Genomic DNA, 20006 nt, shown 5'->3' on the forward strand with positions numbered 1-20006 from the left:
CCATTACATAATGAGGATTTAAATTTAAAAAAAAGATTGTGGCCAAAAATTCGCCAGTGACATGAGTTAAATGAAATGGTGCATAACTAAAAAAAATTATTTTATGAAATACAATCTGTAAGACACATTTACTACCTAGAAAAAATTAATTGTGCAATTTTGTAGGGAGCAAAAGGTTCAGCCGTATTGAGTTTGCTACTCTGCCTGACAACGCTCGAGCAGATTTCAAATTTTCGTTTGATATGAAGACGACAGCTGATGAGGGTATCATCTTCTATGGTTCCAGCAGTACACATCGAGATTATGTCACTTTCTACCTCAAGGACGGCAAGGTAAGATTCATCTGCATTTGATCCTCAGTTTTCAATTTTATTGACGTTCACTATACTCTGTTTTTTTTTTTTTCATCTGTCCACCCGCCTGTGGTGTTTGCGTATGGTAACACTGCGTCCCGAGCTTTAGATAGTTACGCTATGTGTAAGTTTTAGGTAAATAAAAGGATATCTGAGTGTACATTTGCAACTGAAAAGTGTTTTAATAATTTACTGTATGCGAATTACACCGTTAATATTCGAAATAGGATACTATTATAATTGTTGAATGTCAGCTGAATGTAACTATCTAAAGCCCGGGACGCAGTGTTACCATGCGCGACCACCACAGGCTGGTGGACAGATGGAAAAAAAACCGAGTATAGTAAAGGAAAACTGTGAAGCAAGTCTGACTGGTTAGTTCAAAAGCTGTTCCTTGGACAACTAATGTCATATACTTTGCTACAAAGAAGTTTCACAAATCAGATAAATTGCTAATTGAGAATAATTTTAGTGGAATTGTTATACAATTCCGTTTTGTTTTCTCTAGCTTGTGTTAGTTCCTCGTGGGACGAGTGAGTTACGTGCTCGCCTGCCGATTTGGTAGTCACGAGTACGATTCCCCGCCCTGCCAACGTGGAATCAGAGTAATTTATTTCTGGTGATTAGAAATTCATTTTTCGAGAATAATTTATTTCTGGTGATTAGAAATTCATTTCTCGATATAATGTGGCTCGTATCCCACAATAAGCTGTAGGTCCCGTTGCTAAGTAACCAGTTGGTTGCTAGCCACGTAAAAATATCTAATCCTTCGGGCCAGCCGTAGGAGAGCTGTTGATCAGCTCAGTGGTCGGGTTAAACTAAGATATACTTCATTTTCTAGCTTGTGTTCAGCTTCAACCCTGGCACTGGTGCTGCACTGATGAGAGGCATACAGCCTGTCAACGACGGCCAGTGGCATACCGTAGTTGTCGAGAGGCGTGGAGACTACGGCGTGCTCTATGTTGATGGCTACCTCGTCTCAAATGGCACCAGCAAAGGCGAATCCAAGTTTATTGATTTGGAGGTAGGAATTCCCTCTGGCTCAAGGTAACATTTTACAAACATCCTCTGGGATGGGCAGTGGATAATCAAAAGCTATAAATATTACACATTTTCAAAACCTTCTCTTTTTTTTGCCTCAGTGACGTCATCCACAAGTGATTGATTGCTGGTGGCCAAGAAAGTTAGGTAACCGTTTCCTAACCTTAGGGACATTCCACCAACATCTACAATTTAACTAATTAGTTACATTTCCAGACCAGTATCCGAATCTTATTCCTATCCTACCCGTGGGACAGAAAGAGTTTGTGATCGTTGCATCTTTGGATTCAGTGTTAGCCTGTGATACAGACCATTGCTCAGCTAGCTTTGAAAACTTTGGGAACCAAACTCAGAACATTCCTCCCTCTCGGATAAATTAATAACATGGCAGACTTAGGTACAATTAGGGACAATATACTATTCGTATTTATCTGGATAACTTCCCTTTACTTTCATGAAGTTCCTGAATTAGAATATTCGACTCTGATAAGCCAATAATTGTATACCGCATTAATGAAAATAACACAAAAAGTCTTTATATAGATCCAAGCCGCCGACTTGAGTCAAGGTCTTTTCTCCCTTACCTCTGTCAGGTATAAGACGCTTCAGTTGGAGAGTAAAGTTTGAATTTGAATAAAGGGTCTGTTTAAACGTTGATGGGTGGCAAGATCCTTCACCTCTCCAGACAACGTCTTCTGGGGTCACCCTGAAGAAATGAAGGCAGTCTGTACATATGAAACACCATTTACTGTAAAATTTTATAATACTATTGATTGCTAACAGCAGTACTACATTTTTTCATCACAGTCGCCATACTACTACGGTGGAGTTAATCAAGAGGTCACTGAGCTCGTTCGCCAGAATACAGAGAACACAGAGTTGTCATTTAACGGATGCCTGAGAAACATTCGAATGAACAATAACCGTCTTGGCGGGAAACACGAAGCCCACAGTCTGAATCGTTGTTCCGACAAGGTGGAAACAGGTGTCTTCTTCGGAGAAGGGCTTCGTTCACACGTCATTCTAAGTAAGTATCTAATCCTTTCCTTCCAATCAATACAACTGCTAGTTGAAGCGCCTCAGTGGCGTGGTTGGTATGGTGTTGGCGTTCCACCTCGGTGGTCGCGGGTTCGATTCTCGGCCATTCCATTGAGGAGTGAGAGATGTGTATTTCTGGTGAGAGAAGTTCACTCTCGACGCGGTTCGGAAGTAACGTAAAGCCGTTGGTCCAGTTGCTGAATAACCACTGGTTCCATGCAACGTAAAAACACCATACAAACAAACAAACTAACAAAACAACTGCTAATTGTTTGTTTGTATGGTGTTTTTATGTTGCATGGAACCAGTGGTTATTCACCAGCGGGACCAACGGCTTTACGTGACTTCCGAACCACGTCGAGAGTTAACTTCCATCACCAGAAATGCACATCTCTCACAACTCGATGGAATGCCCGAGAATCGAACTCGCTGCCACCGAGGTGGCAGGCCAAGACCATACCGATCACGCCCCTGAGGCGCTTCAACTGTTAGTTGTGCATGTGATCTATCAGCATGGCTTTTCAATTGAGTTATACCACTCCCATTAAAATCAACAAAGGCTATTCATCTGTTTCAGGGTACTAGCCTATTTTCTATAACAGTGAAACATTGAATAGTCTACTAATTAACAATTTTACAAGAATTGCTCTTTAGGTTCATCTTCTGACAGAAACTGGGCAACTTTTAGCTCACTCTTTTAGTATCTCGATAAAAATAAAACTGACAAACGTTAATTGAACATTCGAGTGTATAGAACTTTTTTTTAACTTTTAAAAATAAAAAAAATACAATATTTGCATTATTTCAACAATTAAAATGTTGAACACAAGAATTTGTTTGTAACAATTTTCTTCCATTTTTCCCCATACAAAATTAGCAGAAACCATCTCACATAATTTAATCTCCCCCTAAGAAAACACTCATTTTCAGTAAGCTTTTGCATACGGCTTATCCATAGGCAACACTCACAATTGCAAATGAGAAGAACTGCAGTTTTCCTCTCTGTTTTACTTTAGCTTTAATGTCCTATATAATTTTTTTTTATTATTATTATTGAAGACTTAAAATTTTGAGATACATAGGAGTACATTTACATAATGAAAATTGTACATAAACAAAGTGAAAATTATTGACAATTAGAAACTTTTATAAACTATTCATTTTTTCAGAAAAAAATATAATTGATATAATTAAGATAATGTTCTGATCTTTCAAAAGACTAATTTTTCTAAAAAGGAACCGTAATTCTTTATTCTATCGTCATGTATTAAATATAAATCTCTCCTGTAATTATTGATATTATTAATAAGTAACCTTTTGATATCATTTACAACCATATTCAGATTTCTGGATTCAAAATATAGAAGATCTTTGTGCCAGCAAAACAGAAACCTTCCTGTCGTCCTTCCAGATAAACGCTTCAGTGTCGGCCGCGTTTTCGAAATGTCTCTCGACGTCAAGCCGAGAAAGAACAGCGGAGTGATCATGTCCGTGCATGGTCGGCGAGATTTCGTCTTGCTCCAGCTGAAAGATGGCGCCATCGAGTTCAGTGTGGACAATGGCAAAGGCGTCATCACGGCGAGATACACACTGCCATCTCCATGGATGATCTGTGATGGAGAGTGGCACACAATTCAAGGTATACTGTACGGTGATGTAGTTTTCTAAAAAGTTCTGTTTCAATTTTTTTTTTTTTTTTAAATAGGCATTTCCTTTAGGTAGAATTTTTTTTTAGAAGTGTTTCCTGATGACTGTCTTCTTCTTCTTCTTCTTTTTTCCCACCGTTATCCCTACATTAAGGGGTCGGTTGGCGATGCGCCTTCTCCTCCACTACCTTCTATCGAAGGCATCATCCTCCACCAAACCTCTTCTCTCTATTTCTTCCTCCTCTTTGATCACCTCTGTGTTCTTTACTCAACCTGCTCTCCTCATTTCATCATTTTCCAATCTCAAGCATCGATATTCCCATAATCCACCTCAGCATTCTCATAACTGTCATTCCGCATTTAAGTTTAGCATCTGGAAACCACAGAACTTAAACAAAAGCCTGTTTATGTTCTATAGTGACACATCACGCGTGCACCTGATGTCTAGGCCAGACCCTTACGACGCTCCTGATTGGCTGTTGATAAGCCAATCACAAGGCTGAAAAAAAAACAGTCTTTCGATAGAGTTCACGTAGTCAGGATGTACGTTCCACTTCTGAGGGACTCTTTTAAAAGGCGTATCCCTCAGTAGAGGTGGAACATACATTATGCTTATGTGAACTCTCGAGAGACTGAGAGTTCCCAGCCCTGTGATTGACTTATCAACAGCCAATCAAGAGCGTCGTAAGTGACTGGCCTATACATCTGATGAACGCTTGATGTGAGAACTTTCGAGAGACTGAGAGTTCCCAGCCCTGTGATTGGCTTATCAACAGCCAATCAGGAGCGTCGTAACTGACTGGACTAGACATCAGATGCACGCTTGAAGTGAATCTACTATAGTAAACATACCTCTCTCTGACTTGTCCTTTATACTCGTCACCTTCTATTTACAGTTATCAAGACCAAGAATATTGCCATGCTTGTCGTAGATGGAATCTCCACAAATCCCGTCAAGGGCAAGATAGGGGCGACATCTACCGACACCAAACATCCATTATTCCTGGGTTCGCAGCCTCGCATATCAGCGAGACGTGGCGAAGCCACGGACGAGAAGTTCGTCGGATGTGTCCGAAACCTCACAATCAAGAACGCCCCGGCTGACTTGGCGTTCGCTACATTCGTCGGAAATGTGGATGCTGGATCTTGCCCAACAATATAATAGGCTTTCCATCTTTCCTCTGCAACGTGGATGCATATATGTTACGATCTTTTCCTATTCAGTTAGCAATATATATATTTTTTTTAACTCAAAATTCGAAATAAAACACCTTTCATGGAATTGAGTACTGTAGGAAGAAATATCAATATACAAGTTCTTTGTGTGGTTTCCAGCTTGTATAAATTTGAATCTTAAGAGGACAGCATTCACACTATGAAGCCACGAATGATTCTTCCTGGAAATCGACGCAGAGTGAATTTAAAAATGTTCTTAGGAAGTTTCGTAACATTTGAAAAAGTTGTTCAGAAGATCATAGAATGTGCATCTATATCTGAAAAATCAGTAATGGTTGTCTGCTTTCATCAATAAATAATTGCGTGTTTTTTCTTTTGGTTTATCTTTTGGCATTAACTCACAGTATAATTAGCGATACAAGTTTGGTTATTTGGCATTATGTTATAGACAAATTATATTGCACTTTGGTGGTGAGAAGTTTGTTTTTTACTGAATAAATTCAAAATTTTTATGTTGTTTCAGCTCCACCATGTGTTACGTTCTACAATGTATATTTTTAATATATACTGTATATTTTTAAGTATAAACTCTCCTTTCGTTGTTGACGGATTTTGGATAAATCTCAAAGAAAGAAGTCGCGCGCACATCCCTCCCTTACTCAACTGAAAACTCGCTGTGTTCGCTCTGGTGTCAAGTCGTTTTCTCAGTAAGGACAAGTCTCGTCTTTTCTTGTTTTTCGTTTTACGGAACTTTACTTCTCATTATCTCTGAGTTGTGTGAACTGTTTACATGTTTCTGATCTTTTTCTGCATACATGGTAAGTTAACTGTTCTATTAATCTTACGCAGCCTTCTAAACCCAATTTTTAACAAAGTTATCTCCTAAAGTTGAGCAATAGACTAATAAAGGCTGTGGGGAGAGATCATAAGAAATATCGGTTTTATATTAAGAAAAAAAATTATATGAATAAATAAAATGAATAAAGATAAGAGATCAACATACAAAGGCCACTGAATTCAAATTCTGAACATAAATATGTTCAGTTATTTCCAACAGACATGAAAATGCTTCCCCATGAAATCAGTTTTCTTAAGCATGATAAAAGAAGAAAATGATCGCTTCATCAGAGGAAATTCCTGACCGAGTCGCTCAATAGCGCAGAAGAAAAGTGGCAAATAAACCGGAAAACGTGGAACGGCCTGACCGTAAGCGTTTTCTATTGGAAAGGAACTGAACGTAAGCCAATGAAAGAGAATGGAGAGTGTATGAACGTAACCACATGCATACTTCTAATCATTACACAAGATCAGTAAACTAAACGGAACCGATGAGTAAACATATATATAAACAAATATATATGGCTTCATAGCTTAGGTATGAAAAACACACATTACCTAATACATACACATCAAATACGCTTACGCATGTTTACATAAGAGCGAGAAAGAAACTCCGTATTTTACACGAAGTGTAAAGTGCGCGCTCCGCAGGAGAGGAGACGGGGGGTTGGGGGTACCAGGACGGACGGGTAGAGGGGAAAATGCGCAGAGAGAGAGAGAGAGAGTGTGTGTAGGGGGAGGAGCGAGAAGGAGGGTGGGGCCGAGGGAAGGGAGCTGGAAGGAAGGAATGCCTCTGCAGTGCCATCGACCGGCTCTGCAGGGACCGAATTATAGTTAGGATTCACACATGCTGCCGGGTCTAGTACTATAGCTTTTTATTTATTTATTTACTTTGTTTATGACGCTGCAATACCTATCTTTCTTCGTGTCCTTCGAATAAAGGAATACGGCCAATTACGAGGAACAGATATTTTTTTTAAAAAATTACTCCTCAAATGCCGCACTGACGAGAGAAGCCGGAGTACCAGAAAGAATGAAGTTATAAAAAAATAAAATAAAAAACCGGCTAGCTAAGAGTTGTGATGGGAGATGCCTCAGTTAAAACGGAATAATAGACAACGATGTTACTTCAGCACAAATGCGTACACAACGACAAAGTTCCTCAGCTTGAATTCGCAATAATAGTATATTTACATGAATTCATGTTTATCCAAATAGGCTCGTATTCTCTCTCTCTCTCTCTCTCTCTCTCTCTCTCTCTCTCTCTCTCTCTCTCTCTCAGCATATCACAAAAATATATGTGAATCTGTAAATGTTTTTAGAAAAGGACTGGTTGAGAACCATATATATATATATATATATATATATATATATATATATATATATATATATATATACACATATATATATGTATGTGTGTGTGTCTGAGTGCAAGTATATAAAATATAAAATGTGGTTTTGTAGACATATTCCACCATTTCAGAGGTGAGTCGAGAAAACATGAGCACTATGAAAATAAATTACATAAATGGGGAAATTGTGAATTGCTATCCATATGAGAGTCCACGAAAAATATTTCATTTATCATGTTTCGCTACGATTCCTTTTCGCCCTAGTGATTCCCCCATATATATATATATATATATATATATATAATATAATATATATATATATTATATATATTAATATAGTATGTATGCATATCTGTGTGGATATCTGATCACAGTAAAATGGCAATAATAAAAGACAATAATTTTTTACGCAAATCAGATAAAAAGTTCTGGCCTAAAACGAAGAGACCCAAGAAGATAGCAAAGTAACTAACAATGGAAGCTTTAAAGTGCCAGTTTTATTAAAAACTATACATCCCAAACATCTCTGTTCTTGATCATACACAGAACATTTAACCACAGTCGTTCTTGGAATGAATGGGGATGATTTCTCTAACTTCAATAAACAGATGGCGAAAAACTAAACATTTTGGTACTGAGATAAAATGAATCTAATTGGATACGTTTGGAAATCTTTGTTTCAAACGCGCCATTAACTGATGCTAGCGAGTGTCCTTTCATCATAAGTATGAACACTAATGCAAGCCTTTTAGGAGGATTAAAAAAAAATCCTCAAAGCGGAAGTTGACCATGAGGAATGGAAACTTCTTTTCCAAGAAGATGAAGGAAACCCCCAGACGATGCATGGGAAATGACTTCTACCCATGCGCACTGAACGGGGCCAAAGGACTCTTCTTCACTTGGTGCTGCCGACGACCAGCCGAATACGTCGGACGGTCGGACACGCTCAGTCGTTTTCAGGTAGTCGAGGTGAAAGGTTGCATCAGTGAGCTCGATTTCCTCGTCGAGCAGTGAATGAATTGGACGTGAGCTACGTAAGAGCAATTCATGACTGCTTGCTCGTTGAACAGATAACTACGCTTGGTTTCATATTGCCCAGATGAGATTAGTGTTGGACATTGTGATATTTGTCGAAAATAAGCACTTCTGCGGACAATGTGTTGGTAGGCTACACTTGACTTACGTTAGTACTGCTAGTGCTTTAAACCTCCGTAACGTTTATAATTTTCTGAAGTAGTTGTGGTGTGATAACTATCGTTCTGTATTAATGGTGTCGACGATTTTGTGAAATGAGTAGACGGGCGTATGTTAATCATGTGTGTAGGCTATATGTAATCATGTGTGTATATGTATGTTCTACATTATGTATGTAGGATAACATAACATTATGTATGTAGGATAACATAACGGGGTTAATCATTCATATAAAGGTATTACGTAAATCTGATTAGGATTTATTGCCATAATGTGGTAATCCACATTTGTTTTGTTGATTATTAGTTTTAATTTTTCACACAAACGGCTTAGTCATAATTGTAAGTTTAAAATTGTTTAAAAATTCTGTTTTGTTGTTGCTGCGCCGTCTTATGTTTTTTGGTCAAGTGAACAGGTGTAATAATGGGGACATCATTTGGGAGAAAGAGAGAGCTTCTGAATGATTATCAAATAATTGGTGTGTGCCCTTATAGAGTTGAGAGGTTTGCTAATTAAAAAAAATGTCTAGAGAGTGGTTATAGACGAAATAGTATAGGGCTATACTCTTGTTTTTTTCCATCTGTCCATCCGCCTGTGGTGTTTTGGCATGGTAACACTGCGTCCCGGGCTTTAAATAGTTACGCTATGTGTAAGTTTTAGGTAAATAAAAGGATATCTGGGTGTACATTTGCAACTGAAAAGAGTTTTAATAATTTACTGTAAGCAAATTACACCGTTAATATTCGAGATAGGATATTATTTAAAGCCCAGGAAGCAGTGTTACCGTGCGCAAACACCACAGGCGGATGGACAGATGGAAAAAAACAGAGTATAGTTGAATTGACAATGCTGTCAAAGTACGATGGCACAATAATCATATATATATATATATATTGAGCCTCCGGAATCATAGGCTTTAGTAAGAAATTGGTTTACATATCAGGAACTGGTAAGGTAGTTTTAGAGATGTTATGGATTTTATTTCATTCATCAGTAATGTACTCGACAAAACACAAACGTTTTATTTTTACTTATGAAAGGACATGGAATACGCAAGATCGTCATCGCAACATCATAGCTGCCGCTGAGATTTGGACTAGACCAGAATGCCCAAGAGACTATAAATAATACAATCATCACGGAACCGAGCCCTGGTGCCCTAAAGGATGACCTTCAGAGAGCCCCAGCACAACTCTGCTGCATTGGCATAAGAATAACCTGCAGGAAATTTCAATGACGTCCAGCAATAGAGCCCTAAGGGCAGCCCTTAGGATCCTTCAACGCATCTCAGCCAGAAAGACTGAAAGACAGCCTCCAGGGATCTCGATTCAACCCAACTAAAATGCTTGAAGGACACCCTTCTTCCTTCAAGGGTCTTCACGCAACCCATCGAGAATGCCCTAAGCGAAATCCTCGGGGTATTCAATGCAATCCCTCGAGAAGGTCCTTATGGTGACCTTTAGGAGTCTGAAGTTGCACGTAAGGAGAAAATCGAAGACCCAAACGTCGAACCAAGATGAATCTGTTCCTGAAGACCCTGTACATGCTCACCGTCATGGTCATGACCGGCATCATGATGGTGATCGTTCTGCTCTGCACGCCGGAGTTTCATACGAAGCTCTCTGGGGGCTTCTACCAGCAGTCTGACATGTCCTATAGTCAGTTCATATTGCAAAGGTGAGTTCGTGGTAGCACATTTTCATCCTGGGTAGATAAACATGGTACAGTTTTCTATGTAGTATATAGAGAATGAAAATGTTCGTGGTAGCACATTTTCATCCTGGGTAGATAAATATGGTACAGTTTTCTATGTATTTACATAATGAAAATAAAAAAATTTAAAGCTTAAGGCAGTAGCACCTGATGCGAATGTCCATTAGTTTTCAGTGACATGGAGAAATATAAGCCTGTGTCAATGCGTGTTGTGTACAACGTTGTCGAGTTGATTTATTTGTGCAAATATATTTACCACCACTTTATGTTCATATTTTTCATGGTGGTTCTGAATAAACATGAATGAGTTATTTATAAATTTGATGAACATTCCATCAGTTCGCTAAAGTTTTGTACATAGGTTATTTGTATGTTCCTACTACTCTTTATTTTAATGGTCACATCTCAATTTGTATAGTATGGTCTACAAACCATTTTTTATTTGACCCTTTGAACTGTTTTAAGTATCCGCATGGTAGGTAGGGAAGTTGTAAGGCATGAAACCTCTTTCGTCAGCCAGTAACACTTCAGATCTAGCAATGTGGGGAAATATATGATATGCGTATAGTCGGTTTAATCAGTGAAAACAATGTCTAAGTTTTCTGTTCTAATGAATTCAGTGCGAGAAAGAACGGGAACTTTAATGTTTCCAATGAGAACTTTTTCTTCGACCGAAGCATCAGTGACATATGACTTCGACTAATAAAAGATTAAAAAAGGTTTCAAAATGTTAAATGTATTGAAGATTACAAAAGTTGAAGGGGAGACTAATTGGCAACTTCCCATGTGGAGAACACCATATGGTACAATAGTAGATTAACATCACCTGTGCATCTAATGTCTAGGCCTGTCCCTTACGACTCTCCTGATTTTTGGGGCTTTTGTTTTTTGATTAAAGCCAGCCCACCCAGGGGGGCTGGGAAAAACTCCCAGTCTCTCTCGAGAGTTCACATAGGCAGGATTTATGTTCCAACTCTCCTGAGGGATACTTTTGAAAGACGTATCCCACAGGAGAGGTGGAACATACATCCTGCCTATGTGAACGCTCTAGAGAGACTGAGAGTTTTCAGGCCAGTGATTGGCTTATCAACAGCCAATCAGGACCGTTGTAAGGGACTGGCCTAGACATCAGATGCACGGTTGATGTGAATCTACTATAGTTATAATTTGATAGTGATTTCAGGTTATGCAAATTTGGCATTCCATTAAATGTAACATCGTTAGGTAGCTCCAATATTGATAAATATAATACGTAAAAATAAGTGGCTTCATTTTTTAATATGAATTAAAGGTCGGTTCCCAAATGGGACAGGATCACTTTTGATCACAAGCAACACTGACTCATAGCAAAATGTCAATTAAAATTTTATGCATGCATGCGTGGGTGCACGCGCGCACACGGAGAGGCAGACACACTCACGCACATAACACACGCACGCACATGTATGTATGTATGTATGCAATTATGCATCTGCGTGTTCCGTTAAATATGTATACATGAGCCAACAGGAAATAGAAACTATACTCTATTTTTTTTCCATCTGTCCATCCGCCTGTGGTGTTTTTGTATGGTAACACTGCGTCCCGGGCTTTAGATAGTTACATTCAACAATGATGATAATATCCTATTTGATATATTAACGGTGTAATTAGCACAGTAATTTATTAAAACACTTTTCAGTTGCAAATGTACACCCAGATATCCTTTTAATTACCTGGAACTTACACATAGCGTAATTAATTAAAGCCCGGGACGCAGTGTTACCATGCCAAAACACCACAGGTGAAAAAAAACAGAGTATAAGTAGTCTCGATCACTTAATGAAACATGTATAAGCAATTCACTTGAAGATTAAGTTTCCGTGGAATAGAATGTTCATATTTAGAAAGAGTTATGGAAGAAAATTAAAGTTAAAAAAATAAACCAAAATATTTGCCCACCAAATTAGCAATTTAACGGAGGGAAAAAATGGTACTATACTGTTTTTTTCATCTGTCCACCCGGCTGTGGTGTTTGCGTATGGTAACACTGCGTCCCAGGCTTTAGATAGTTACGCTATGTGTAAGTTTCAGGTAAATAAAAGGATATCTGGGCGTACATTTGCAACTGAAAAGTGTTTTAATAATTTACTGTATACGAATTACACCGTTAATATTCGAAATATGATATTATTATTATTGTTGAATGTAAGCTGAATGTAATAATCGAAAGCCCGGGACGCAGTGTTACCATACGCAAACACCACAGGCGGGTGGACAGATTAAAAGAAAAAAAAAAAAAAACGAGTATAGTCATGTTAAAGTATTGTTTCAACCCCCTCTATCGTTATGTATACACGAAGTTCAAGAGTTTTCGTCTTCAGAGTTCTTGTAGGTTCGCTGAGCACATGTCACGTGGCAGATACTAAACACACACACACTATATATATATATATATATATATATATATATATATATATATATATATATATATATATATATATATATATATATGCATACATATATCAAGGATACGATACTGCCAGTATTACGTAGCAAACCTTACAGAAAAATTATAATTCTTTTTAATTCATACCTCGTATCAAAGCTGTCCTGTGTCACCCTGTATCTTTTTGTCAACCTTTTAGCCTTTTGATTATTGTACTACCTTTTACGACTAAAAACAACCTTTTGCTTAGTAAATCTGGACTGAATAATCAGGTGTTTGTGAATTTGACTAATTATATATAGATATATAGTCGTGTATATATACTTAAATATAGATAGATAGATTAATGTATTTTTATATATGCAGACAGTAATGCACATACCCACTTGTATTTATAGTGAATGTACTTAATTTAGGTGCATAATACACATTTATATGTATACTTTGAATAAACCTATATGCATATTGTACATATAAAAAAACACTTCCGAGATCAGAAGTAACTTGAAACTCAATGTGAACCTAATAATTTCAGGTTTTCTTATTATTTTAGCCTGGACAACCCTGGCATCTACTTAGCTCAGGTCACGGAAGGCGAAGATACCCCGAAGAGTCGTACTGTCAAGAAGGAAACCGCCTGGGACTACCACGGAAACAACACAGGTCAGTGGCCATGTTGCTAACAGGATTAGGCCTATATACCGGGTGCCGCTCGAATCTCAAAGTAACCCATGATTACGGGTTACAGAGCCCTGGATATTGTTGTTAGTGATTGGATTTGGTTTGATCCGGGAGCGTGAATATATAGTAATATATATATTAGATAAGTCGCCAGTCACATAATACTTATTTTTGGGTTTATATCTCATATTTAACAGAGCTGGAAAAGTCAATGAAAAGGCGTTTTAGTAGCTAAAAATGACCTTACAGTTAGTTTTGCTTCACAGTAAAACTCTAGCAATTTTGTATTTGGTAGCAACCGTAAAAAAATTTGGATAGCCCCTCAGTGGCGTGGTTGGTATGGTCTTTGCCTGTTACCTCGGTGGCCACGAGAGTTTGATTCTCGGGCATGCCATTAAGGGGTCAGATATGTGTATTTCTGGTGATATAAGTTCACTCTCGACGCGGTTCGGAAGTCACGTAAAGCCGTTAGTCCCGTTGCTGAATAACCACTGGTTCCATGCAACGTAAAAACATCATACAAACAAACAAAACAAAATTTGAATGTAATTCAAAAGATGTGAATGTTTTTGGCCTCTTTGTAGTCTCCTTTGTATATGTGTAGACTGTGAACAGATTGACAAAAATGTGTTCAGTAAATAATACGCGAACGATAAAAAAAAAGTACACACGTAAAAGTAGATACACATAACGGCTCATTTTAGTAATTATCATAATTTAATTATTGGAAACCGAGCCCTTGGTTTAACGATTCCCAAAATAAAGTCAGTAATCAGATATGAAATAAAACCTGATACTAAAGACTGGTACTATAGAAGATTCACATCAACGGTGCATTTGATGTCTAGGCCAGTCCCTTACGACGCTCCTGATTGGCTGTTGATAAGCCAGTCACGGGGCTGTAAAATCTCAGTCTCTCGAGAGAGTTCACACAGGCAGGATGTATGTTCCTCATCTCATGAGGGATAAGTCTTTCAAACGTATACCTCAGGAGAGGTGAAGCACATCCTGCCTATGTGAACTCTCTCTCGAGAGAGAGTTTCCAACCCTGTGATTGGTTTATCAACAGCTAATCAGGAGCGTCGTGAGGGACTGGCCTAGACATCAAATGCACGGCTGATGTGAATATTATAGTGGTACTAGTGATGGAAGGTCAGGATTTAAAATAAATGTGAATTGAAACTTCAAAGCAAGAAGCAACAGAAAGTAAAGCCGACCACACGATTACGTGAAAAGAGCCATGATCTATTGCTGACCGTCTTCTTCGCTCGATACCTTGTGGCTTGGTTAATTGCCAATCAAATGAGAGCCCTTTGTTCTCACCGCACCTGCATTGTGAAACGTGAGGGTCTCCCTTGAATTTTGCTGCATGAGACGGAATGTTTCCCTTGTCGTGGCTTTAAATGCCTTCTTGCTTCAATCTCCCTTTGAATTAGTCCTGTCGGTGAGTTTTTATCCGATCTGAGTGTTATAATGTCCTGTGGGGTTAAAACTATAAAATTTTTGCATATCTTTAGAAGTCAAATTGATTTACAGATTACATACGTACAAAAACTTCAAATTTCAATGTCTAACAGCATTTGCCAGCATTTTCAGACAGCTTTCTATTACTTGAAATGTCATTCGATCCGTTACCTTAGAAAGAGAGAGGGAGAGAAAGCATATGAAATGTTTTTTTATTTCCTTTTTTTTTTGACGTAGTTCTGAACTAAGTTTTATATGGGCAGTGAACATTTACGATTACGACTTCTCCATATTTACATAAGTCTTGTTACAAAAACGTTAAATTTCATTAGCTTTGTGTAAAAAAATCACGATTACTGAAACATTCCTTAATCCTCGTTAGATTAACCATTAAGCATTGAACTAAAAAAGATTTTTTTGTTAACTAATATTAAGATCACTTTGTATCAACAATATGTTCACACAACGGAGGTTTATTACACCAACCTAATTACACTCCCATTGTGTTGCTTCAGCTGATATATTTGACACCAGAGCGTATTGGATATCCATTTTCCTTCGGTCATCTCCCGCGTAAACAAGCTATGGAAGACAAAGAAAGCATGTTGCTACTTCTTAGTGGTTTGAGAGCTATGTGATGACATACGTAAGCTATTGTGTTCAAGAGACACTGTCTGTGTGGTAACAGTCTCCCGGCGTTATTTTCGGAGATGCTCGCTTTCTATTTTTACGTCAGCCAGCGCAGTTGGACGCCGGCTAATCCGAACCTCTGTTCTGATATTAGTTTGATCTCCACATGACATCTCGGAAAGTTTCCGTTGAGTTCCAGTGAAATTTAAGTCGAGAAATGAACTGTAGGATACGGAAAAAGTGAGTAATATGCGCATTTGAAGATGCAGATTCGGATGCCGTGGTATTTAAGTAGGTTTTGGAACAAGGATCTATGAATATTAACGTCTGCGTCCGAATGCTTTACAATTACTTATAATGTATATTCACAAGTTCTGAAATTGAATTGCAAAATAATGTATATTCAAAAGTTCTGAAATGCATTCGCAATTCATTTGAATGACATTAAAACTTGTTAGAAAGTTGTACAGTTCTGACTTCGAAGATTAAAATAAACATTGTGTTTCGTTCTCGTCGGCAGTGAGAACGCTTCCTAACAGTGTTATGATTTTGAGGGAAATCTTGCTAACGAAATGTAACGTGCAATTTCTTTTCCTTTATTTCATTGTAGATACTCTAGGAAGCATTTATCATCTGTGACCATATGGTTCTTTTCCAATCACCAACTCTTTTAGTCTCAGAGGCGTATCATTTCGCCCAGAATTTCCTCTCATTTTATTCTGCGGGACAAATGGCAACGATGCCTCATTACTCTTTCAAACCACAAACTCCATTTAGTTCTCATTAACACCTCATAAATCATTTGCTCTCCCAATTAATAATACAGATTCCCCGAATTAAACCTGGGAGCTGCGAGAAGAGATAACGAGCGGCATCCTTCGCCTCCCAGATGGATCCCCTTATCCGATTGATCTAAATGGGGATTCGTTAAATTCCTCGCCGTCGCGCCCTTTCAAAATTTATAAATCACGCGACAAAAAAAATCCCAAAAATCGGTTCGGGATGATTCCATACAATTTAGTATTTTTAGAAATTAGGTGCTGAATGAATTAGGATTCAAAGGGATATTTAGATTCTCGGGCATTCCACTGAGAAGTGAGAGATGTGTAATTCTGGTGATAGAAGGTCACTCTCGACGTGGATCGGAAGTCACGTAAAAAGCCGTTGGTCCCGTTGCTGAATGAACACTGGTTCCATGCAACGTAAAAACACCACACAAACAAATAAACAAAGGGATATTTAAATTCGACGCCAGAGGAATTCATGAACTATTTTCCAAGCGAATTCAGAAATGAATCTGAATGAATAAAAAGATTAGTCGTCAGATGAATACGTGAATTAGATTTGATTGGAATACAAGAGATAGACGGTAGAGAAATTTAGAATTAAATTGCCAGTGGAATTGATAAAATTATTGCCAAAACAGTCTAAAATTAGAAGCCAAAAATGAAGCGAATGCCAGTGTAGTTAAGATAACAGGTGTTGTAGGAACCCAGAAATTAGATAAGAAATTACCCATAATTTAGATACCAAGGGAGTTCAGAAGTCAAGAGCTTCGGAGAATTCCTCGCAGCCATTACAACCGAATCGATTGTGCGCTCGTTAGGCACTATAAAAAAAATAGCGGCTTTTTTAGGGTCTCGGCGGCCTTATTATTCTTTCTTGGGAAAATTCTTAGCAACGATTTGAACTGGTTCTTTCGAGTTCTTGCGAGTCATGAAAATGAGTTGCAAGATTCAAGGGGAAAAAAATGTGTTAGCAAAACATCACGTAACTTAACAATAAGAAAGAGGAAAAAATGTCAAACGACTGTTAGAAACATCACTTAAAATTCATGAGATCAGAGGATTCAGAATTTTGCTTAAGAAACGAATATTTTCTTATATCTACTTTGAAACATGACAGCGTTAAGGCCTGTCTACGCTAGCTGGGACGCCTGTCGGACACTTCCAACTGTTTATATTTTTTCTCGCTTCTAAAGCAGTGTTACCAGATAATTGCTTCGTTCTGGCTCCATACTCAGTCGGTTAGTGTAGTGGAATGGATTATGGGAAGAGTGTTTGCCCGTCGGGCAGTGGCCACTAGTGTGGACAGGGCCTTAAGGTGTGTCCACACGGTCGAACAATCTCCGACGGACAAACATTGTTACCAATTAACAATTGTCTGCCGGTCTTTACCTTGTGAGCAGAGTAAAAGCATTGGCAAACAACCTCATCTGGTACCACTGTTTGTAGCCAGATCTACTTCCATCGTTTCAACGCTTATGACGTCATCCTGCTTCGCCTGTGATATGGTAACAATGTTTGTCCGTCGGACATTGTTCGACCGTGTGGACGCACCTTAATTACGAATGGACAACAGCAAAATGCAAAGGACAAATCTGCCATAGGTGTAATAGGTATGTATCTTCAGGTGCTATAGCTTCTCTTGCGGAACTGAATTTAGTCATATTATTAAGAGAGAGCTTTGGAAAAAGAAAACAAAAACTCATTAAGGTCTGAGGCATTTCTGCATCCACAATTAGTGTTATCGTTGATGTTTGAGAACAAATACGCTACCATGAGTGCTTGAAGAAAATCAAACACTGCCTTACAGTGTAATGGATTAGTAACATCAGCATAACAAGTAACAGAGCGTTTGGAGAACAGAGACCTCCGCCAAGGCTTACCAGTGGTAATTATAGCCTTCCTTAAATTAATCTATAACCTCTGTGGACACGTGCGTCTTACCCAAGACGCATCCCTTTGTCGATGTAGGCTCCCTTGGCTCTGGGCCACGATCGTCGTTTTTACTGGCTGCTCTGTGAGCAAGAGCCCGTGCTGGCAAAAGGCCAGCTCAGTAAAAAAAAAAAAAAAAAAAAACCAAAAAAAAAAAAAAAAAAAAAAAAAAAAAAGGCCACTTTCCCAAAAAGCTAGAATTCCATCTCTCAATTCTGCTCACTTATTGCCAATCATGTGGCCTACCTTTCGGTCAATTTTCCATAAAACTCTACTGAGGTTTTTGAGTAATCCTTCTAATGCTATAGTCACATTTAGACCTACGTGCCGATTTTTGGGGAAAACGTGGCCCTACACGTGCGTCGAACCTGCGTCTTTTTTATCACGTAGCTTGGACGTAGCAGATTTGTGGAAGGATCAACAGATTCTACGTCCTCCCTACGTGTTAACTAGACGTAGGTAGAACGTAAGTCCATTTATACCTGGCCACTGACGCAGATCCAACTTACGGCCAGCACAGGTTGTCCGCACGGCGCAGTAGGATGCACTTACAGGCCCTACAGTCAACCTGTGCTGGCCGTAAGTTGACCGTAGGTCTTGCGCAAGTTCTGCGCACGATTTTTGGCCTCCAGACCTCGTCACATCGCCCGTGCAACACGTAGGTTCGACGTACGCGTGATGTGGACCACGAATTCTTGACGTGTGTGTTGCCAGGGCTCTGTAGAATTCGCAGAACACGTACAGCCAACAAGGTCGTACGTTGGACGTATGTAAATGTGACCAAAGCATTACAGATAAACAAACAAAGGGAGCGAGCCAAAACCATGATCACCTTTGGCAGAACTAAGAGGGCAATGTAAAACATTTGAATGAAAAATCGGTAACAAGTTTTTCCCATTCTGTTAGATACTTAAAACGATGAGATGTAAAATAATCCTATATATCTGCTGGAGGGTTTCTTGGGAATTTTTATTCTTCTGCCAAGATCAGAATCGGTGGCCGCGAGTTCGATGTTCGGGCATTCCATTGAGGAGTCAGAGATGTCTATTTCTGGTGATAGAAGTTCACTCTCGACTTGGTTCGGAAGTCACATAAAGTCGTTGGTCCCGTTGCTGAATAACCACTGGTTCCTTGCAACGTAAAAACACCATACAAGCAAGCTAAAATCAGAAAACCTAGCATCCATTCTCGCTGTTTACGTTTTCCAAGATTCCTACAACTCTCTCTCTCTCTCTCTCTAAAATGTGGGGTTGTCTCGTCCAGCAGCGTTTGGTCCCATCTTTTATTCCTTTTTTTATCTGTAGTTTTGAGGAAATAAAAATAAGAAATAGCGAATGGCGTTTTTCGTCTCCTCTTCCTGCAGGAGAAGTCATGAATATTCAGTGGGTATTATTCAGTGGAGTCCAGTAGGGAAGTAAATCCCTGACATATATATCACTCAGGGCCTCATAAAGAATGGGATCACATTTACGACCGAGCACTCATGGAAAAAATGAGGACAGGAATATAATGATTTTTGTCGAAACGAGGCTCATGAGGAAGCGAGATTTGCGTGACCGTCAGCACAATTAGGGGCGGAAATAGAATACGCTAGGACACGGCACCGTCTCCCTACGATTCATTGTCCTCGAATAATTGCAGAATTACAACGTTGCAACAAGGCTGGTTTGAGCGCCTCAGCGGCGTGGTTGGTATTGTGTCTTTGCCTGTCACCTCGGTGGCCGCGAGTTCGA

The 20006-nt window shown here is 38.8% G+C and overlaps 2 protein-coding genes across 10 annotated transcripts in view; both read left to right on the plus strand.

Moving 5' to 3' along the window:
- The window catches only part of LOC135206917 (laminin subunit alpha-like), an 82416-nt gene extending 76652 nt beyond the window's left edge, over positions 1-5764 (plus strand). For all 4 annotated transcript variants that reach the window (XM_064238408.1, XM_064238409.1, XM_064238410.1 and 1 more), the window contains 5 exons: positions 166-332; positions 1195-1377; positions 2202-2421; positions 3844-4071; positions 4975-5764. In XM_064238408.1, coding sequence (XP_064094478.1) covers positions 166-332; positions 1195-1377; positions 2202-2421; positions 3844-4071; positions 4975-5240 — 1064 coding nt within the window. In that variant the 3' untranslated portion in view covers positions 5241-5764. The remainder of the gene's footprint in view (positions 1-165; positions 333-1194; positions 1378-2201; positions 2422-3843; positions 4072-4974) is intronic.
- Positions 5765-8355: 2591 nt separating this feature from the next.
- The window catches only part of LOC135206919 (sialate:O-sulfotransferase 1-like), a 60232-nt gene continuing 48581 nt past the window's right edge, over positions 8356-20006 (plus strand). Inside the window, exons 1-3 of one of the 6 annotated variants that reach the window (XM_064238414.1) lie at positions 8356-8406; positions 9681-10317; positions 13317-13444. In XM_064238414.1, the coding sequence (XP_064094484.1) occupies positions 10157-10317; positions 13317-13444 (289 nt within the window). In that variant the 5' untranslated portion in view covers positions 8356-8406; positions 9681-10156. Of the gene's footprint in view, positions 8610-9680; positions 10318-13316; positions 13445-20006 lie in introns of all 6 variants that reach the window. The other 5 variants (XM_064238413.1, XM_064238412.1, XM_064238415.1 and 2 more) reach the window with 5 other exon arrangements.

Source organism: Macrobrachium nipponense, chromosome 31 (assembly GCF_015104395.2).
Source record: "Macrobrachium nipponense isolate FS-2020 chromosome 31, ASM1510439v2, whole genome shotgun sequence".
Taxonomy (NCBI): Eukaryota; Metazoa; Arthropoda; class Malacostraca; order Decapoda; family Palaemonidae; genus Macrobrachium; species Macrobrachium nipponense.